The 21,169-nt window shown below is 44.8% G+C and overlaps 1 protein-coding gene and 1 non-coding gene across 2 annotated transcripts; both read left to right on the top strand.

The window, feature by feature from the left end:
- The first annotated feature begins 4,002 nt into the window (after window positions 1-4,002).
- Window positions 4,003-20,733, top strand: LOC110497937 (zinc finger protein 536). Its single transcript, XM_021574419.3, has 2 exons — window positions 4,003-5,842; window positions 18,098-20,733. The coding sequence occupies exons 1-2, from the start codon at window positions 4,210-4,212 to the stop codon at window positions 19,324-19,326; spliced, it is 2,862 nt and encodes a 953-aa protein (XP_021430094.3). The 5' UTR covers window positions 4,003-4,209; the 3' UTR covers window positions 19,327-20,733.
- LOC118944150 (U7 small nuclear RNA) lies at window positions 8,316-8,370 on the top strand. The gene has a single exon (XR_005039459.1). It is a non-coding gene; the product is annotated as a U7 small nuclear RNA (small nuclear RNA).
- Window positions 20,734-21,169: the final 436 nt, after the last annotated feature.

Genomic DNA, 21,169 nt, shown 5'->3' with positions numbered 1-21,169 from the left:
AATGACTCCAACCTAAGTGTATGTCCGACTTCAGCTGTACATATGAGATGAGTAATGAGAGATATGTAAACATTCTTAAAGTGGCATTATTAAAGTGACTAGTGTTCCATTCATTCAAGAGGCCAATGATATCAAGTCTGTAGGTAGGCAGCCACCTCTCTGTGCTCGTGGTGGCTGTTTAACAATCTGATCGCCTTAAGATAGAAGCTGTTATTTAATCTCTCTGTCCCAGCTCTGATGCACCTGTACTGACCTCGCCTTCTGGATGGAAGTGAGGTGAACAGGTAGTGGATCGGGTGATTATTGGCCTTGATGATCTTTTTTGCCTTTTTGTGACATCGGGTGTTTTAGGTGTCCTGGAGGGCAGGTAGTTTGCCTCGTTGATGCATTGTGTAGACCGCACCACCCTCTGGAAAGCCCTGTGTTTGTGGGCAGTGCCATTGCTGTACCAGGCTGTGATACAGCTCGACAGGATGCTCTCATTTGTGCACCTGTAAAAGTTAGTGAGGGTTGTTGCGGCTTCTTAGCCACACTGTGTGTGTGGACCATTTCAGTTTGTTGAGGAACTTAAAACCTTCCACCTTCTCCACTGCTGTCCCATCGATGTGGATAGGTGGGGGGGGGGGGCTCCCTTTGCTGTTTCCTGAAGTCCACGATCATGTCTTTTGTTTTGCTGAAGATTAGTGAGAGGTTATTTTCCTGACATCACACTCCAAGGGCCCTCACTTCCTCCCTATAGGCTGTCTCGTCGTTGTTGGTAATCAAGCCTACCACTGTAGTGTCGTCTGCAAACTTGATGATTGAGTTGGAGGCGTGCATAGCTACACAGTCATGGGTGAACATGGAGTACAGGAGAGGGCTGAGAATGCACCCTTGTGGGGCCCCAGTGTTGAGGATCAGCGAAGTTGAGATGTTGTTTCCTACCTTCACCGCCTGGGGGCGGCACATTAGGAAGTCCAGGACCTAGTTGCACAGGGTGGGGTCGAGACTCAGGGTCTCAAGCTTAATGATGAGTTTGGAGGGTACCATGGTGTTGAATGCTGAGCTGTAGTCAAGGAACAGTATTCTTACATAGGTATTCCTCTTGTCCAGATGGGATAGGGCAGTGTGTAGTGTGATGGCGATTGCATCGTCTGTGGACCTATTGGGGCGGTAAGCAAATTGGAGTGGGTCTAGGGTGTCAGGTAAGGTGGAGGTGATTTGATCCTTGACTATTCTCTCAAAGCACTTCACGATGAAAGAAGTGAGTGCTACGGTGAGTGCAACTTCGCTGATGGTAATTTAGTTCAGTTACCTTAGCTTTCTTGGGAACAGGAACAAACATCTTGAAGGATGTGGGGATAGCAGACTGGGATAGGGATTGATTGAATATGTCCATAAACACACCAGCCAGCTAGTCTGCACATGCTCTGAGGACGCGGCTAGGGATGCCGTCTGGGCCGGCAGCCTTGCGAGGGCTAACATGTTTAAATGTTTTACTCACGTCGGCCACGGAGAAGGAGAGCCCACAGTCTTTGGTAGCGGGCCGTGTCGGTAGCACTGTATTGTCCTCAAAGCGCGCAAAGAAGTTGTTTAATTTGTTTGGGAGCTAGACGTCGATGTCCGCAACGGGGCTGGTTTTCTTTTTGGTTTTCAGTTTGCATAAAGTCCAGTGAAGTTCCTTGATGGCCGTCTTGGTATCCGCTTGCAGGGTGATATACACGGCTGTGATGATAACCGGCATTTGATTGTGAGGAATTATAGGTCAGGTGAACAAAAGGACTTGAGTTCTTGTATGTTACAATTACACCATGAGTCGTTAATCATGAAACATACATCCATGCCCTTCTTCTTACCAGAGAGATGTTTGTTCCTGTAGGCACGATGTGCTGTACGGACTCTGACAGCATGTCCCCAGCTAGCCATGTCTCTGTGAAACAGAGTATGTTACAATCCCGGGTATATCTCTTTGGAAAACAACTCTTGCCCTGGACATTAGCGAGTTATATACTCGGAAGCAGTGGGTGATGTGCGCTCATCCGAAGCCTTACTAGAAGACCGTTCCGGCACCCTCTCCTCCGACTCCGTTGTTTTGGGTCGGCCTCTGGAATCAGTTCAAATGCCCTGGGAGGTGTAGACAAAAGATCCGCTTTGGGAAAGTTGTATTCCTGGCCGTAGTGCTGGTTGTGCTGGTAAGTTGACATCTCACTGATATCCAATAGTTCTTCCCAGCTGTATGTAATAACACTTCATTTGTCTGGGAGCTAGACGTCGATGTCCGCAACGGGGCTGGTTTTCTTTTTGTAATCAGTGATTGTCTATAGACCCTGCCACATATGTCTCGTGTCTGAGCCGTTGAATTGCGACTACACTTTGTCTCTATAATAACGCTTTGCTTGTTTGATTGCCTTACTGAGGGAATAACTACACTGTTTATATTCGGACATGTTTCCAGTCGCCTTGCCATGAATAAATGTGGCGGTTCGCGCTTTCAGTTTAATGTGAATGCTGCCATCAATCCACTTTTTCTGGTTTGGGAATGTTTTTATAGTCACAGTGGGTATAACATCTCCTATACACTTCCTTATAAACTCGCTCACCGAGTCAGTGTATATGTTAAGGTTATTGTCTGAGGCTACCCGGAACATAACCCAGTTGACGTGATCAAAGCAATTTTGAAGCGTGGAATCCGAAGCGTGGAATCTTCCTGTTTTAGTTTCTGCCTATAGGAGGGGAGCAACAAGATGGAGTCATGGTCAGATTTGCCAAAAGGAGGGCAGGGCCTTGTATGCATTGTGGAAGTTAGAGTAGCAATGGTCGAGTGTGTTACTCACTCATGTACTGCAATCAATATGCTGATAGAATTTAGATAGCCTTGTTCTCAGATTAGCTTTGTTAAAATCCCCAGCTACAATAAATGCATCCTCAGGATATATGGTTTCCAGTTTGCATAAAGTCCAGTGAAGTTCCTTGATGGCCGTCTTGGTATCCGCTTGCAGGGTGATATACACGGCTGTGACGATAACCGGCATTTGATTGTGAGGAATTATAAGTCAGGTGAACAAAAGGACTTGAGTTCTTGAATGTTACAATTACACCATGAGTCGTTAATCATGAAACATATATCCATGCCCTTCTTCTTACCAGAGAGATGTTTGTTCCTGTAGGCGCAATGTACTGTACGGACTCTGACAGCATGTCCCCAGCTAGCCATGTCTCTGTGAAACAGAGTATGTTACAATCCCGGGTATATCTCTTTGGAAAGCAACTCTTGCCCTGGACATTAGCGAGTTATATACTCGGAAGCAGTGGGTGATGTGCGCTCATCCGAAGCCTTACTAGAAGACCGATCCGGCACCCTCTCCTCCGACTCCGTTGTTTTGGGTCGGCCTCTGGAATCAGTTCAAATGCCCTGGGAGGTGTAGACAAAGGATCCGCTTTGGGAAAGTTGTATTCCTGGCCGTTGTGCTGGTAAGTTGACATCTCACTGATATCCAATAGTTCTTCCCAGCTGTATGTAATAACACTTAAGGTTTTCTGGGCTAACAATGTAAGAAATAATAGATTAAAAAACGAAATACTGCACAGTTTCGTAAGGACTTAAGCGATGCTGCCTCTCTATCCTCACCATCTTGTGCACACAGCCACAATGCAGGAGCTTAAGAGGATCTGCAAAGAAGAATGGGAGGGAAAAAACAAACACAGGTGTGCCAAGCTTGTAGCGTCATACCCAAGAACACTCGATTGTGTGTAGATTGATGATGGGGGAAAAAACTATTGAATGAACTTTAGAATAAGGCTGTAACGTAACAAAATGTGGAAAAATTCAAGAGGTCTGAATAGTTTCCGAAGGCACTGAAAGTTTACTGGGACATTTCCATCTAATCTTTTTGTTGTTGTTGTTGAATATTTCATATTTTTTACTTTGAGTTTTCTTTAAATGTACGTAATATGAGGGCTCTATTGCACTAATTGTTCATGTGCATGCCTTATGCGTCTTTTTCCTTTCTGTCTTTTAGGTGGAAGTCTCTATTATATGCGAAGGTGTCTCCAACTCCCCTCTCTGAGGAAAAGGTGTCAAAGGTTGCTATACCATCAACCACAAGCAGAACCTTCTGAAGGACTCTGGGACATCCAATCCCTGACCTCCACACTGTAACAGTCCACAGATCCCTGAGTATAGAAAGCCACCACGCCATTGGACGAGGGCAGTCACACTTAAGGGGCCAGATGGCACTGCTAGCCAATCAGCTGGTGGATTCAGCCAGGGTTCTAAATGGCATCAATGGGAGGGTGGATCACCGTCCACAGTTCCTGAGGGTACAGAACCAGGGTCACATGACCCATGTCAACGTCACCCAGGAAGACACGCACAAGAACAGGAAGTACCCGTGCCCACTGTGTGGCAAACGCTTCCGCTTCAACAGCATCTTGTCACTGCACATGCGCACGCACACAGGCGAGAAGCCCTTTAAGTGCCCTTACTGTGACCACAGGGCAGCGCAGAAGGGCAACCTCAAGATCCACTTACGCACTCACAAGCAGGGAAACCTTGGGAAAGGTCGTGGCCGGATCAGAGAGGAGAACAGGCTACTCCACGAGCTGGAGGAGAGGGCCATCCTGAGGGACAGGCACATCAGGGGTGGTATAGGTCATCTGACCCAGCCACCACTACCCCACATCCCCAATCCCCAGCTCCAGCAGCCCCAGCCTGCTTCTACCACCACCCAGCTCCCCTTGACTTGCACAGGCCCTGGCCCTGTGGAGACCCTTTCACTGCCATCTGTCTCCCCCAAGATGACCACCACAGGCCAGGAGGATCACACACAGGCTCAGCCTTCCGCAGGGTTCCGCTGCTCCTTCTGCAAAGGAAAGTTCAGGAAGCAGCAGGAGCTGGAGCGCCACATCCGTATCCTCCACAAGCCATACAAGTGCACCCTGTGTGAGTATGCGGCCTCCCAGGAGGAGGAGCTCATCAGCCACGTGGAGACGGCCCACATCACCTCCATGTCAGCCCAAAGTCAGAGTTCCGCGGTGGGCAGTGGTCGGGGCTTGAAGCCCCCTGGTGGGGAGTTCCCCTGCAAGGTGTGTGGTCAGACCTTCAGCCAGGCCTGGTTCCTCAAGGGACACATGCGGAAGCACAAGGACTCATTCGAGCACTGCTGCAAGATCTGTAGCCGGCGCTTCAAAGAACCCTGGTTCCTCAAGAACCACATGAAGGTCCACCTCAACAAGCTGTCTGCTAAGACCAAGCAGCTTCCTGCTGACCCTCAGGTATCTGTTAGCATGGCTAGAGTATCCCAGGACGCCCACTACACAAACCTCTACTCCCAGTACATCTCAAGCCTCCACAGCAGGTTCCTCTCTGCAGAGAAAGCGGGCCAGTCGGAGTTCCAGCAGATCCTTGCCACAGCAGGCATCGGGATGAAGGTGAAGGAGATGCTGGGTAACATGCTGGCACCAGGACACGATTCACCGACAGAGGGTGATAATAATCACTCTCTGTTGGGTTTGAATCATCTGGTGCCTCCCCTGAGTTCGAGCAATGTGGAGTATCAACCACAAGCTCCTGCCAATGAGAGAAACGACCTCAAGAGCTACCCAGGCTGGCAGGTCATAGTACCAGGACTGGCTGTAGATCAGGTGGACCTATACACAGCTAAAGAACAGCAGCGGGCCTACCAGGCTGGGTGGAGGGTGTCAGATGAGCGACGAGCGCCTGTGTGCAATCCAGACACCCAGGCTATTAGTAGGAGTAGTAGCCCAGGACTGAGCCATATCTTGGAGGAGAGCTCTATAGGACCAGGCCTCTCTCAGACTGGCAGTACCCAGGATAACAGCAGCCTACCCTCCTCAGTCTCAGGTACATAACCGTCTTTCCTTACAACTCAATGGTTGCATATTGTTTTATATATTGTTGTTTCCAGTTTTCTCAATTATGTATCATAGGTCCATCAAATAGGTGTATTCTATATTCTATGGTCAATATTCTACAGTAATTGATGTATCCTCAGATCCATGGTCAAGGTCAAATGGATGACCAGCACATGATGACTTGGGCACATTTATATCGATAGGATGTTTGAGAACTTCCATAAATATGCCATTAGTTTCAGATGTAAACAATTTGCTATCCCTCCCATGCACAGACTAGCATGGAATAGAACCATGCTGTTCCATCAGGAGATAAAACTATGCATTTGGCTAAACTTCACTAATGTACTCAGGTGGACTTGCCTTGAAGCACAGGGTCAGTAGATCAGCATATCCAAGCAACAAATATAATCGGTTATATTTGTTGCTTGGATAAAGGCCTTTCTTTTCTTATTAACTTTAATGCTGTCATGTTGAATGCTACAGATAATTAGCCTCCATTATTTTATATCAGTCCCATCGCCACCCCAACCCTTGCCTATGGGGCACAAGATGTTAATGCATGCCATCTGGTGTTTTTAATGATTTGATATATACCACCTGGTATTTTTATTTATAGTCTTCTGTTCCACCTGGTGATTTTGATGATTTGACTCCCTGGGCGCATGCTTTTCTTGTCATAGCATCCTGTTAACACATTGTCTGGATTCTAAATAGCTGCCTCACATGGAGAAATACTAAATGTTACTATAGAATACTGTAGTAAACTGTAGAATGCTATTCTACACACTGCAGTATCCCTCAATCATGTGTAGTACTTACTATAGAATGTTGTAGTATACTGTAGAATACTATAGTAAATACTGCAGTATTATCAGCAATAAAAACACTGTAGTAAATACTACAGTAATGTCCGCAAAAACACTACAGTCTGAAAAAACACTAACTTTTTTAACTACAGTAAATACTACAGTATTCAATTTGCATATACTCTGCACATTCCCCTCCCCCATATCTCAGTTTGTGCCATCCATGAGTGAGAAACAGGTTTTTAGAAATGTTTGCAGATTTATTAAAAATGCAAAACAGAAATGCCTTATTACATAAGTATTCAGACCCTTTGTTATGAGACTCGAAATTGAGCTCAGGCACATCCTGTTATCCATTATCATCCATTATTGTGATGTTTCTACAACTTGATTGGAGTTCACTTGTGGTAAATTCAATTGATTGGACATAATTTGGAAAAGCACACGTCACACCCTGATCTGTTTCACCTGTCCTCGTTATTGTCTCTACCCCCTCCACGTGTCGCTTATTTTCCCCGGTGTATTTATCCCTGTGTTTCCTGTCTCTCTGTGCCAGTTCGTCTTGTATGTTTCAAGTCAACCAGCGTTTTTTTCCCCGTACTCCTGCCTTTGCTGTTCTCTTTTTTCTAGTCCTCCCGGTTTTGACCCTTGCCTGTTTCTGGACTTTGTACCCACCTGCCTGAACATTCTGCCTGCTTTGACCACGAGCCTTTCTGCCACTCTGTACCTCCTGGACTCTGATCTGGTTTTGACCTTTTGCCTGTCCACTACCATTCTCTTGCCTACCCCTTTGGATTATTAAACATTATAAGACTCCAACCATCTGCCTCCTGTGTCTGCATCTGGGTCTCGCCTTGTGTCATGATACACACCTGTCTATATAAGGTCCCTCAGTTGACAGTGCATGTCAGAGCAAAAAACCAAGCCATGAGGTCGAAGGAATTGTCCGTAGAGCGCAGAGACAAGATTGTGTTGAGGCACAGATCAGCAGCAGGGACTGGGAGACTAGTCAGGATCGAGGCAAAGATGAACGGAGAAAAGTACAGAGAGATCCTTGATGAAAACCTGCTCCAGAGTGCTCAGCATGTCAGAGAGGGGTGAAGGTGTACCTTCCAACAGGACAACGACCCTAAGCACACAGCCAAGACAACGTAGGAGTGGCTTCGGGACAAGTCTCCGAATGTCCTCAAGTGGGCAAGCCAGAGCCCGGACTTGAACCCGATCAAACATCTCTTGAGAGACCTGAAAATAGCTGTGCAGTGACGCTCCCCGTCTAACCTGACAGAACTTATGAGGGTCTGCTGAGAAGAATGGGAGAAATTCCCCAAATACAGTTGTGCCAAACTTGTTACGTCATACCCAAGAAGACTTGACGCTGTAATTTCTGCCAAAAGTGCTCCAGCAAAGTACTGAGTAAAGGGTCTGAATAGTTATGTAAATGTGATATTTCAACGTATTTTTAATACATTTGCAAAACTTTCCAAACCTGTTTTTGCTTTGTCATTATAGGGTATTGCATGTAGAGGAAGGGCATATTTTTTAAATATTTTTTTTACAATTTTAGAATAAGGCTGTAATGTAACAAAATGTGGAAAAATTCAAGAGGTCTGAATATTTTCTGAATGCACTGTACCTACCTACCTACAGATTATGGAAAATTAGCTCATTTAGTATTTCTCCAGTAGGTTTTCTGAAAGAGAGAGCCTCCATTTCTATGTCAAATATATTAAAACAAACACTATAGTAAATACTACAGTCTGCAAAAATACTATAGGGGAGTACAGTTCGCAAAAACACTACAGTAAATACTACAGTCTGCAAAAACACTACATTAATTACTGTAGTATATACTACAGTTTTATTTGACTATTGTATAGTTAACTGTAAATGATACAGTACACTACAGTGTCCACTGTAGTGTTTTTGCTGACCTTTAGCTTAAAGCATACATTTGACTCTTTTCCTCCCTAGCTTAGAATTTTGGATCTTCCACAGACCTAGGCTAAAATACGATTTGAAATTCTTTAAAATACTTTAGCTGTTCTTGGTTGAGCTTTCTTGTTGCACTGGAACCAATAAAAAAAGTACAAACTCCCAACAGGCTCAGGAGCACTCTAGGCAGACTAAAGTAAACACTCAAAGTATTGGAAAGATTTCAAATAGTCTTTGAACCCAGGTTTGATCTTCTAGCAGGCATGGTGAGAGTCAGCGTCTCTGACACGGTTTTGGAGGATTTGATGCACTGTGAAAAAGAGATAAATGGATCAGGTCTAATCTTGTTAAATGTTTTGTTGACATATTGTCTACTTATACTTGTATTTACATGTTTATACCAGTATTTTAAGGTTAATCCTTGCCAGCCCTTTACAAAACAGCTACAATCATTGGTACTTTTCAGCTTCTCCTGTTCCCCAGTCCCCAGCCCATATACCCAGCCGATACTGCAGGGATATGTTTATAAAAGCTAGCTGAGAATGAATCGGATGAATTCTGGGCTGCCACATTCGGTATCAGAGTGTAATTTGAGTCGATATTAAGCATGGAAACTAATTCATTTTAAAGGTCAGGCGTCAGTGCTTCTTTATATGATGGATCCCAGCTCGCCTCTCCTCCTCTTGTTCCTGTGTAATGGAGGACTCACTCAGGGGCTTAAGCACTGCATTGTTTTGCTCTGACAATATATCCCAGAGACCTCTGCAGCTGCTCTCCACGACAGATTAATTAACACAATCACACGCTGCTGGCCCCAGCTCAACACACAGGTCTGCTGCGGGACAGATAGGTAAATCCTATACATATGGAGAACGTACAGGCACTAAGTGCAAGTCTTGATGAGGGGTTTTAGGAATGGGATAAGTTTACTGTGCCTGTATTACAGGGGCTGGAGTAGTTTTAACTCAGGAGATGGTGAGGAATTACCATTGTTGCCAGATGTTTCAGTTTAAGACACATTGATTACGCCTGAACAAGCGGCTGATTTTATTCCTAGCCAAACAGAAGTCATTAAGTTATTATATTGTTGTTCCCAGTATGGATAGTGACTACAGTTCAGAGTTAGTGACTGCTCTGCTACATTTTAGTGAATTGGTAGATGCTTTTATCCAGAGCGACTTACATACATTTTCATACCCCCCCCCCCCCCCTTCTGGACCCCTTGGGAATCGAGCCCACAAACCTGGCATTACAAGCACCATACTCTACCAACTGAGCCCCGCGTGACCGATAGATACAGTGTCGACGTGTTAGATTATGGTCTCTTTACTCATATGGCTACTAGCTAGTGTTGAAAATGCTGCTCTTAAAATCTAATCAAGACAGATTAAAAAACTTCCTGACTGTAATTCTAATCTTAGATCATGAATAATGATGTGCTTGTTAGAGGCCCCTGACCGACACCAGAGTGTCCAGATTTAAATTGGGAACACAAACATGCCTGAAATCCTCTGACAGTTATTCATTAGTCCTATTCAAACTCTTAACCCCAAGGTCAATGAGCAGACACCATGTAATGATGTCATCCTCACTTAGTCCTTGTTTCCTTCTCCAGCCTTCACACTACTTCTACTGTACAGATGTTACAGGTTACGAGTGCTTACAGAGAGACGAGGAAGGATCATGTTTAGGGGGATAGAAATCAGTGTAACTATTTAATCGTTCTAACTTCTAGTTCCTACAACCCTTGGCATCTGATGATTCTTAAATGGATAGTTCAGCAAAAGCACATGTTTACAACATTTAAATATGTAATTTCGCTAAACAATCCCTATTGTTCACTATTCACTATATTCACTCCAAGATCGCATAGCAGTTCAGACGTCTTTTGTCCTCGTCTTGTCGTGTCCTGTATATATATATATTTACAACTTTTTTCACATACATTTTATTTTTATTTTCCATCAACTCATCTTCTAAACACTCTCCTGCAACCAGCCTCACCAATTTATATTTATAAAAAAGTATTATTTACCTCAGATCTGCAATCCTTCAGGAAGCTAGCCAGAAACTCCAGGAGGCTGGCCAGAAACTAGCCAGAAGCTAGCCAGGAGCTAGCCCAGAAGCTAATCAGAAGCTAACCACGGTTTGTGGTCATCGGCTGTCCTTTAGTTCGAAAATCTATCGAAAATCTATCGCCAGTTTTGTACGGCGCAGCGCGGCTCGGAACGGAACATACCGGACCAATTTTTCTCTCCATGTCCCTGGATTTCAACTGCTCTCTGGACATTCATACCCGGATCTCACAGCTAGCTAGCTGCTATCCGTGTGACAGTCGGCTTTCGTCGATTCCGGAGCAAACATCGATTGTTCCGGTGCTAGCCAGCTCCGTCAATCACGCCTGAGTTCCATCATTCACTCCTGGGCTGCAGTCACCTATCCGGACCCGTTTCACTGCCTACGCGGAGCCCCACCGGGCCTTCACAATCCGGACTGCCGACGTTATCTACCTGAAGGAGATCCGGCTGGCTCCTCTGTCGCGACGTTACCGGAACGCCCATCTGCGGCCCGCTAACCGTTAGCTGTCTTTCCGGCTGCTATCTGAATAGACAATCGGACAATTTATTTATTTGAATTATTATGTTTTCTTCTCAGGCCTCTATAACTATATCTATTGTTCTTATTTTTGTTGTTGTGTGATTTGGATTAATCCCCTCTACCACACGGAACCCCACTAATCTACTGACCGAACGCAAGAGGTGGCTAACAACAGACTCCATCCTATGCTAGCTTGCTACCGGTTGGCTTGGCTAGCTGTCTAAATCGCCGTGACCCTAAACCAACCTCTCCACTCACTGAACCCTTTTGATCACTCGACTAAGCATGCCTCTCCTTAATGTCAATATGTCTTGTCCATTGCTGTTCTGGTTAGTGTTTATTGGCTTATTTCACTGTAGAGCCTCTAGTCCTGCTCACTATACCTTATCCAACCTATTAGTTCCACCACCCACACATGCAATGACATCTCCTGGTTTCAATGATGTTTCTAGAGACAATATCTCTCTCTTCATCACTCAATACCTAGGTTTACCTCCACTGTATTCACATCCTACCTTACCTTTGTCTGTACATTATACCTTGATGCTATTTTATCGCCCCCAGAAACCTCCTTTTACTCTCTGTTCCAGACGTTCTAGACGACCAATTCTTATTGCTTTTAGTCGCACCCTTATTCTACTCCTCCTATGTTCCTCTGGCGATGTAGAGGTGAATCCAGGCCCTGCAGTGCCTAGCTCCACTCCTATTCCCCAGGCGCTCTCTTTTGACGACTTCTGTAACCGTAATAGCCTTGGTTTCATGCATGTTAACATTAGAAGCCTCCTCCCTAAGTTTGTTCTATTCACTGCTTTAGCACACTCTGCCAACCCGGATGTTCTAGCTGTGTCTGAATCCTGGCTTAGGAAGACCACCAAAAATTCAGACATTTTAATTCCAAACTACAACATTTTCAGACAAGATAGAACTGCCAAAGGGGGCGGTGTTGCAATTTACTGCAAAGATAGCCTGCAGAGTTCTGTCCTACTATCCAGGTCTGTACCCAAACAATTTGAACTTCTACTTTTAAAAATCCACCTTTCTAAAAACAAGTCTCTCACCGTTGCCGCCTGCTATAGACCACCCTCTGCCCCCAGCTGTGCTCTGGACACCATATGTGAACTGATTGCCCCCCATCTATCTTCAGAGCTCGTGCTGCTAGGCGACCTAAACTGGAACATGCTTAACACCCCAGCCATCCTACAATCTAAACTTGATGCCCTCAATCTCACACAAATTATCAATGAACCTACCAGGTACCTCCCCAAAGCCTTAAACACGGGCACCCTCATAGATATCATCCTAACCAACTTCCCCTCTAAATACACCTCTGCTGTCTTCAACCAAGATCTCAGCGATCACTGCCTCATTGCCTGCATCCGTAATGGGTCAGCGGTCAAACGACCTCCTCTCATCACTGTAAAACGCTCCCTGAAACACTTCAGCGAGCAGGCCTTTCTAATCGACCTGGCCGGGGTATCCTGGAAGGATATTGACCTCATCCCGTCAGTAGAGGATGCCTGGATATTTTTTTAAAATGCCTTCCTAACCATCTTAAATAAACATGCCCCATTCAAGAAATTTAGAACCAGGAACAGATATAGCCCTTGGTTCTCCCCAGACCTGACTGCCCTTAATCAACACAAAAACGTCCTATGGCGTTCTGCATTAGCATCGAACAGCCCCCGTGATATGCAGCTGTTCAGGGAAGCTAGAAACCATTATACACAGGCAGTTAGAAAAGCCAAGGCTAGCTTTTTCAAGCAGAAATTTGCTTCTTGCAACACTAACTCAAAAAAGTTCTGGGACACTGTAAAGTCCATGGAGAATAAGAACACCTCCTCCCAGCTGCCCACTGCACTGAAGATAGGAAACACTGTCACCACTGATAAATCCACCATAATTGAAAATTTCAATAAGCATTTTTCTACTGCTGGCCATGCTTTCCACCTGGCTACTCCTACCCCTGTCAACAGCACTGCACCCCCAACAGCAACTCGCCCAAGCCTTCCCCATTTCTCCTTCTCCCAAATCCATTCAGCTGATGTTCTGAAAGAGCTGCAAAATCTGGACCCCTACAAATCAGCCGGGCTAGACAATCTGGACCCTTTCTTTCTAAAATTATCTGCCGAAATTGTTGCCACCCCTATTACTAGCCTGTTCAACCTCTCTTTCGTGTCGTCTGAGATTCCCAAAGATTGGAAAGCAGCTGCGGTCATCCCCCTCTTCAAAGGGGGGGACACTCTTGACCCAAACTGCTACAGACCTATATCTATCCTACCATGCCTTTCTAAGGTCTTCGAAAGCCAAGTCAACAAACAGATTACCGACCATTTTGAATCTCACCATACCTTCTCTGCTATGCAATCTGGTTTCAGAGCTGGTCATGGGTGCACCTCAGCCACGCTCAAGGTCCTAAACGATATCTTAACCGCCATCGATAAGAAACATTACTGTGCAGCCGTATTCATTGATCTGGCCAAGGCTTTCGACTCTGTCAATCACCACATCCTCATCGGCAGACTCAACAGCCTTGGTTTCTCAAATGATTGCCTCGCCTGGTTCACCAACTACTTCTCTGATAGAGTTCAGTGTGTCAAATCTGAGGGTCTGTTGTCCGGACCTCTGGCAGTCTCTATGGGGGTGCCACAGGGTTCAATTCTTGGACCGACTCTCTTCTCTGTATACATCAATGAGGTCGCTCTTGCTGCTGGTGAGTCTCTGATCCACCTCTACGCAGACGACACCATTCTGTATACTTCCGGCCCTTCTTTGGACACTGTGTTAACAACCCTCCAGGCAAGCTTCAATGCCATACAACTCTCCTTCCGTGGCCTCCAACTGCTCTTAAATACAAGTAAAACTAAATGCATGCTCTTCAACCGATCACTACCTGCACCTACCCGCCTGTCCAACATCACTACTCTGGACGGCTCTGACTTAGAATACGTGGACAACTACAAATACTTAGGTGTCTGGTTAGACTGTAAACTCTCCTTCCAGACCCATATCAAACATCTCCAATCCAAAGTTAAATCTAGAATTGGCTTCCTATTTCGCAACAAAGCATCCTTCACTCATGCTGCCAAACATACCCTTGTAAAACTGACCATCCTACCAATCCTCGACTTTGGCGATGTAATTTACAAAATAGCCTCCAATACCCTACTCAACAAACTGGATGCAGTCTATCACAGTGCAATCCGTTTTGTCACCAAAGCCCCATACACTACCCACCATTGCGACCTGTACGCTCTCGTTGGCTGGCCCTCGCTTCATACTCGTCGCCAAACCCACTGGCTCCATGTCATCTACAAGACCCTGCTAGGTAAAGTCCCCCCTTATCTCAGCTCGCTGGTCACCATAGCATCTCCCACCTGTAGCACACGCTCCAGCAGGTATATCTCTCTAGTCACCCCCAAAACCAATTCTTTCTTTGGCCGCCTCTCTTTCCAGTTCTCTGCTGCCAATGACTGGAACGAACTACAAAAATCTCTGAAACTGGAAACACTTATCTCCCTCACTAGCTTTAAGCACCAACTGTCAGAGCAGCTCACAGATTACTGCACCTGTACATAGCCCACATATAATTTAGCCCTATCAACTACCTCTTTCCCAACTGTATTTAATTTATTTATTTATTTTGCTCCTTTGCACCCCATTATTTTTATTTCTACTTTGCACATTCTTCCATTGCAAAACTACCATTCCAGTGTTTTACTTGCTATATTGTATTTACCTTGCCACCAAGGCCTTTTTTTGCCTTTACCTCCCTTCTCACCTCATTTGCTCACATTGTATATAGACTTGTTTATACTTTATTATTGACTGTATGTTTGTTTTACTCCATGTGTAACTCTGTGTTGTTGTATCTGTCGAACTGCTTTGCTTTATCTTGGCCAGGTCGCAATTGTAAATGAGAACTTGTTCTCAACTTGCCTACCTGGTTAAATAAAGGTAAAATAAAAAAATAAAAATAAAATAAATAAAAAATCCCTTTAAGTTGTAGCATGGCTGTTTTTATTTCAACACACAAACTGGGCCTATATACGTAAGTAGATTTGAACACTGCTGATTTCTGATTTATAAACCGGATTACCTGTTGGCTTGACTTCCCCATCTCATTTTTTTGTCCCCTAATCCTCTTTTTAATTATTATTGCAGATATGAGGTATGAGGCTCAAACTAAGCTCAAAATGCTTGTTTTCCTAGCTGCTGATAAAAAGATTTACCCTGGGAGTTGTGAACACCTGCCTTGAAATATTGTTCCACGTCTCCTGAATGCCATTTGGCTTAATTGACTTGGAAACGTCCCAAATGCGTCATTGACGATGTGGTCTAATTAATATTAATAATATGCTATTATAAACATCAAAGAACATCTGGTGCCCCTATTTTCTCTCTCCCCAGCAGTCTTGGGTGTGAATATCCCTCTCAGGCGGTTTCATCTTAAAGCAAACCGCCTAGGTTTAGTCATTTAGGTGCTTTAGTTTATACTGCATGCACACTGTTACAATATAACAATTATGTGTGTGTGTGTGCATGTGTGTGTATATGCGCACATGTGTGTGTGTGTTTACATGGGTGGTGAACAGATTGAATAAAGAGTGCATTTCCATATGAAATGAATCACTTTCCCTACCAGCTGTATGCTTTGCCACAGCACAGTATCAGACGTTTTCTTTTGCATTTCTAATCACAGGTTGGATAACTCATATGCATCTCTTCATTATCTGATTGTCTGTGTTAGGTGAGAGAAGCAGGGTCCTGTAATGATACAGTAATTGGAGTTTGGTTGATAAATCTAAGCACTAAAATTACTCATAATGTGGGTCTCGTCAGTGTAAGTAAATCTAAAACTGATTAAGTTAGCATGAACCAGGCAATCAGAAAGATAAGCATCCAAAGACAGAAGATGAGTCGGGGCTTGAGTCTTTTTGTTGTTTCGCTGCTCTGGGAGATATTGGCGAGCAAATGTGTTTTTGAAAGAGACAGTGGCCAAAGATGAGGTCAGATATGTCTGTTTTTTTTTTGCATTTCAGACCTGCCGGTAATTTCATGGTAATGTAAACCACTGATTAATTGAGATAGACAGTGTATCTATGCCTGCGTTTACAAAGGCAGCCCAATTCTGATATTTTTTACGCAAATTTTGTCTTTTGACAAATCACATGTGATCTTTTCACATCAACTCTTGTTCTGATTGGCCAAAATATAAATTAGTGAAAAAAAGATCAGAATTGGGCTTCCTGTGTAAACGCAGCCTAACTGTCTGAAATACTGCCATTAAGCAGGCGTTTTTTAGTGACTACAGACAATGGATGTGGTGTTTCTGAGGAGGCTCTTTAACACTCACTGTCTGTTTGAACACATGCATGCACACAAATTATTGTTGACTGTGTTGTTGAAGGTCATTAATATGTGACTCCAGCTGTGTTTCTACCTCACTATGGCTGTGTTTAAAGGTAGCACAATTCTGAACTTTTTTCCCCGGTAATTGGTCTTTTGACCAATCAGATCATCTCTGAAGAAGGTCTGTGAAAAGATCTGATGTGATTGGTCAAAAGACCAAATTTGCATAAAAAATATCAGAATTGGGCTGCCTATTTGTGTGATGTTTTATGATCTGCTCCATTCAATATACTTATTTTCCTCTCTCCTCTAGGTATATTAAGTAGTTTAAAATTCCAATATTTAAACAAAGGCTATTTTTCCATATCATTTATCTCATTAAATGACGGATGGTGTTGGTATTAAAGTTGGAGACAGCATAACAAACAACTTTAGATCATTAGATTGAGAGATTTACTTCAGGGAGAATTACCTCAGGGTCAGATCTGATCTCAAGGTGTTATGAAATTGATTTTTCAGCCGAGGGGAATGAATCACTGTTGTAAGTCAGATATTAATCCATTAAAGAAGAACAATAAGGCATCAATATGCACAAAATTAAATGAATGCCGCTGTAACTTTATCTCGCCATCCCAGACGCCACGTCCCTAAAAGACCCAGTATAATGTATGCCCTGACCTTCAAATGCCAGGAGAGTGTTGGACAATAAACTGCCAATATTTGTGGCTTAATAGCGGCAGATGACTTTTACAGTAATTGGAATGGCACCAAAACAGCTGGGCTGCTTAAAGAAGGTGGAATGCAAAGGGTGTGTCTCAAATAGCACCCTATGCCCTATATAGAGCACTACTTTTGACCAGAGCCCTGGGTCAATGTGGTGCCGTTTGGGACACATTCAAGGGTCTCTTAGACAAGCACTAACTCAACATGGTGGCACTGTATGTAAACCCTATAGGCAAGGCTGTTATAACACAGTTCAACCTAACATGACTCCTGGAGAGAAGTGTTCATGTATACGTTGTCGATATTGACAGATGTTTCATGGACATGTGACTTTGGCCTAATATGGACACCGTACAGGTGAGAAGTCATTCCAACTTGCTCACCAAGTTTATGGGGATAAGCCAACAAAACACATTTATTTGCTGCTAACATCTTTGAGTATATTCCTTGCGTATGGTGTTCTATACCCCATGCTGTGCGATGATGTATCACCTGTGCTGAAAGCTGATTACAAGCCTGATTTACTGCGGAGCACAACTTAAATCATTCAACTCAGCATTGTGTGCATAGATAGCATTGCTCTGCACACATTATTCATGTTTAGAAATGGCGGCCATATGTACACACACATTTCCCAAGTTCACAGAGATGATCCAATCGCTCAGGTTCTTTAGGTTGGTTCTCAGTATGCCAATGATTTAGTTGTACAAGTCAGACAATTGTTTTTGAAATATAACATGTCTACAGCTATCCAGAGAAACTTAAATGTGAAATACTGGTATGGAGATGTCTGGTTCACGCTGCGCTGTTGTTCTGTCTTGTGGCTCTAACAGGTAAGGAGAAGTTCTACAGCTGTCCCTCCAGTGACTACATCAGTGCCCAGTCAGCCTCTCTCAGTTACCATCTAGAGGGCTACCACCCCAACCAACACCCCCAGTGGAACCAGGACACCATGGACAACGGAGCCGCCTCGTCCCCACAGACCCCAAGCCCCAAGGACTGGAGCCCTACTTCTGGCCTCTACAGTGGGATGGAAGGCACAGATGAGAACCGGAGAAACCCAGGTACACTGCCAATGGACAGGCCTCCCAACCTGCCCAACCCTTCCAACCTGAACCTACACCGGGCCTATGGAGGACCTCCAGCTATGGAGGAGGACAGTGTGAACCCACCGGGTCTTCATCAATCCATACAGACCTTCATCAATGGCCTGACATCCAGCATTCTGAGAGGTGGTAGAAAGAGGAGAGCAAGGGGAGGGAGGGTCAGCCCTCCCGGGGGAGGACAGGGGAGCTCTGAGGGGGAGTATGGTGTTAGAGTCAGGGGGAGTGACTGGGACAGTGAGGGGGAGGCAGGTGCTGGTGGCTCTGCAGTCACACCCAGGACCAGGAAGTCCCAGTATGAGCCTCTGGATTTGTCGCTCAGGCCAGACTGGGTGCTGTCGTCACAGCCTGGTTCAGGGGGATTGACTGGGTTATTCCAGCAGCACAGCTCCCTCTCCTCCAATAGCAATGGGCTGCAGGCTGGACAACACACAGCCCGGTCTGACACTGGTAGTGACCTGGAGTTGCCTATAGATCAGGAGGACGCACACACCTATGACTTATCAGCTCACAATGGGGAGTGTACACTGGAGAGACCTGTGTTTAACAAAGAGGAGGAAGAAGAGGACCTCAACAAGTGGAGGATGATGAAGAGTAGCAGCAACGAAGCAGGGCTGAGTGAGGAGATGACAGAGATGATGGTTGGTGTTCCCCAGGGGCCCAGTGAGGCCCCTCAGTGTACCCAAGGGAAGCAGGGCCAGTGGGGCAGGTCGGTCATCCAGCCTCTCCTCTCTCCTCTGGAGCTGTTGAAGCCAGGGAAGACTCCTCACCACCACCTCCATCCCCACAGGAACCTCTCAGTCCTCTGGTCCTTCAGTGGCCAGAATCACACGTTCCTCAATGACAATGAAGAGAGATTGAATGGTGGAGAGGGAGGGCCAATGGAGAGAGCAGATACTTCAAGTGAGTGTCCCTCTCTCTGCCCAATGAATGATGTCAACTGTACCTCTGGTTCCTAACTCTTTTCCACATTACACGAGAGTACAATGCCATCTAGTGGACAAGTAGTGATCCTGCCCCCTTATACCATCCTTTCCTATACTGTCCTATCCTATATGTTTGGATATTTAGTACACTCTCTCTCACTAAAAAAAATAGGCTTACCCCAGCAGACAATTTATCAGAGGAAATTGACGAACTCTAGTTAGTATGAACACTTGTGATTGTGAAACTCAGAAGAACTAAAACAAGGGTACTGGAGTCACAGGTGTGTGGCACTGATTACATCCGCACTTAGAGGACGATGCAATTTCACTATCTGATAGGTAACAAATAACTCTGGCAATGGAGAAACTTAAATCTGTGTGATACGCCTGCCGAAAGCAAGATTTAATTACCTGGCTCGAGAGAGAGAGTTCTTTCAGACACTTGGGATCCTTTGATATGATATACATGTATTATGAGTGCAACTTGATACCCCGTCAGTCTGATCCATCTGATGCAGAAACATTATATGAAACACACAATATTCTCGTATGAAAGTGTCTGTCAACTCTGTTTGGGCACAACATGTGTTTTGCTCATTGATGGTTCCTGTTGGTAAAAGTATAGGCTACAGTATGTCAGAATAATGGTTTTCTTAGATATACTAGATGCATATTACAACTTCATGAAATGACGTATATTTCTGCACTCATCTCACCTCTTCAGGTCATGCATATTCAGGGTTTACAATTTTTTTTTACTTATCTTTGGTCACTTGTACAATTTTTTACAATAAGTTACATCGCTAGTATAGTTTGGTATTGAAATTATGAAAGAGGATAACTAAGTAAACCCACTGTAAATGCCTTACCCCCCACCCCCCCTCAGTACTGCACTCTAAAGTAGGGTCTATCATTAGCTAAGATGGAAAGCCATCAGTCAAAGTTGACATAATTGACATTGAGCCTAGCAAGTGCCCTCTAACTACAAACAACAAGCAGGTGGTCAGTCAGACATTATTCTCATCACAACAACTGCTTCTGCCTGCTCTGTTTTGAATATTGGCCAGGTGGCATTGTCAAGGACCTGCCTCCTGTCCCTATGTCCCCATACTGTACGTCTAGGTCTAGTCACTCAGTGACATATTGCTGGGCACCGTGGACATGGAGTGATGTGTGTGCAATGACAGTTCAGGTCGGACACAGTGTCCCAACGGTGGTAATTGGCCAGATGGTGACCCCTGGATGAACCAGTCTGTATGCTCATTTGTTTTATATCGAGCCCTCCCTCATGGTTAATGTCCTGCCACTGCATCTCCCAATCACAGCCGCTAGATGGTGATACAATCCAATTATTTTTCAGAAAAAAAACGTGAAGCCTGGAGAATATGAGTAGATCAATACAGAATAGATTATCTAAGAATGAAAGAAAGAAAAAGAAAATACCTGATTTGAAAGAGAGAAGAGTCATTACCTCATTGTCTGAGTGCATACCCTATACTGAAAGGATGAGAGACAGAGAGAGAGTATAGATGGAGATAGATGGAGCGACAGAGAGGTGAAAGAAGAAGGCAAGTGTGGCTGTCTCTGAGCAGATGTCGTTTGAGGGCAGAGAGAGGGCAGGCCGAGCAGGCTGCCATTGTGCCTGGGTCTCCCCATAGAGATAATGAAGGGTGGAGTGCTGGGAAGGATGTGCAGTCATCACTCACTGTCTCTGTGCCATCAGAGCTCAGTGCTGTGTCATCCGTCACCATTCAGCTCCTCTGGCCCCCACAGTCCCGCCACTGTCATCATGGTCATTATCTCTGCCTGAAACACACAAGCGCACACACACACACACACACACACACACACACACACACACACACACACACACACA

The sequence above is a fragment of the Oncorhynchus mykiss genome, chromosome 2, assembly GCF_057628025.1.
Source record: "Oncorhynchus mykiss isolate SJ-2025 chromosome 2, ASM5762802v1, whole genome shotgun sequence".
Lineage (NCBI taxonomy): Eukaryota > Metazoa > Chordata > Actinopteri > Salmoniformes > Salmonidae > Oncorhynchus > Oncorhynchus mykiss.
Note: the sequence above shows the minus strand (reverse complement) of the source record. Positions and strands in the feature narration are given on the sequence as shown.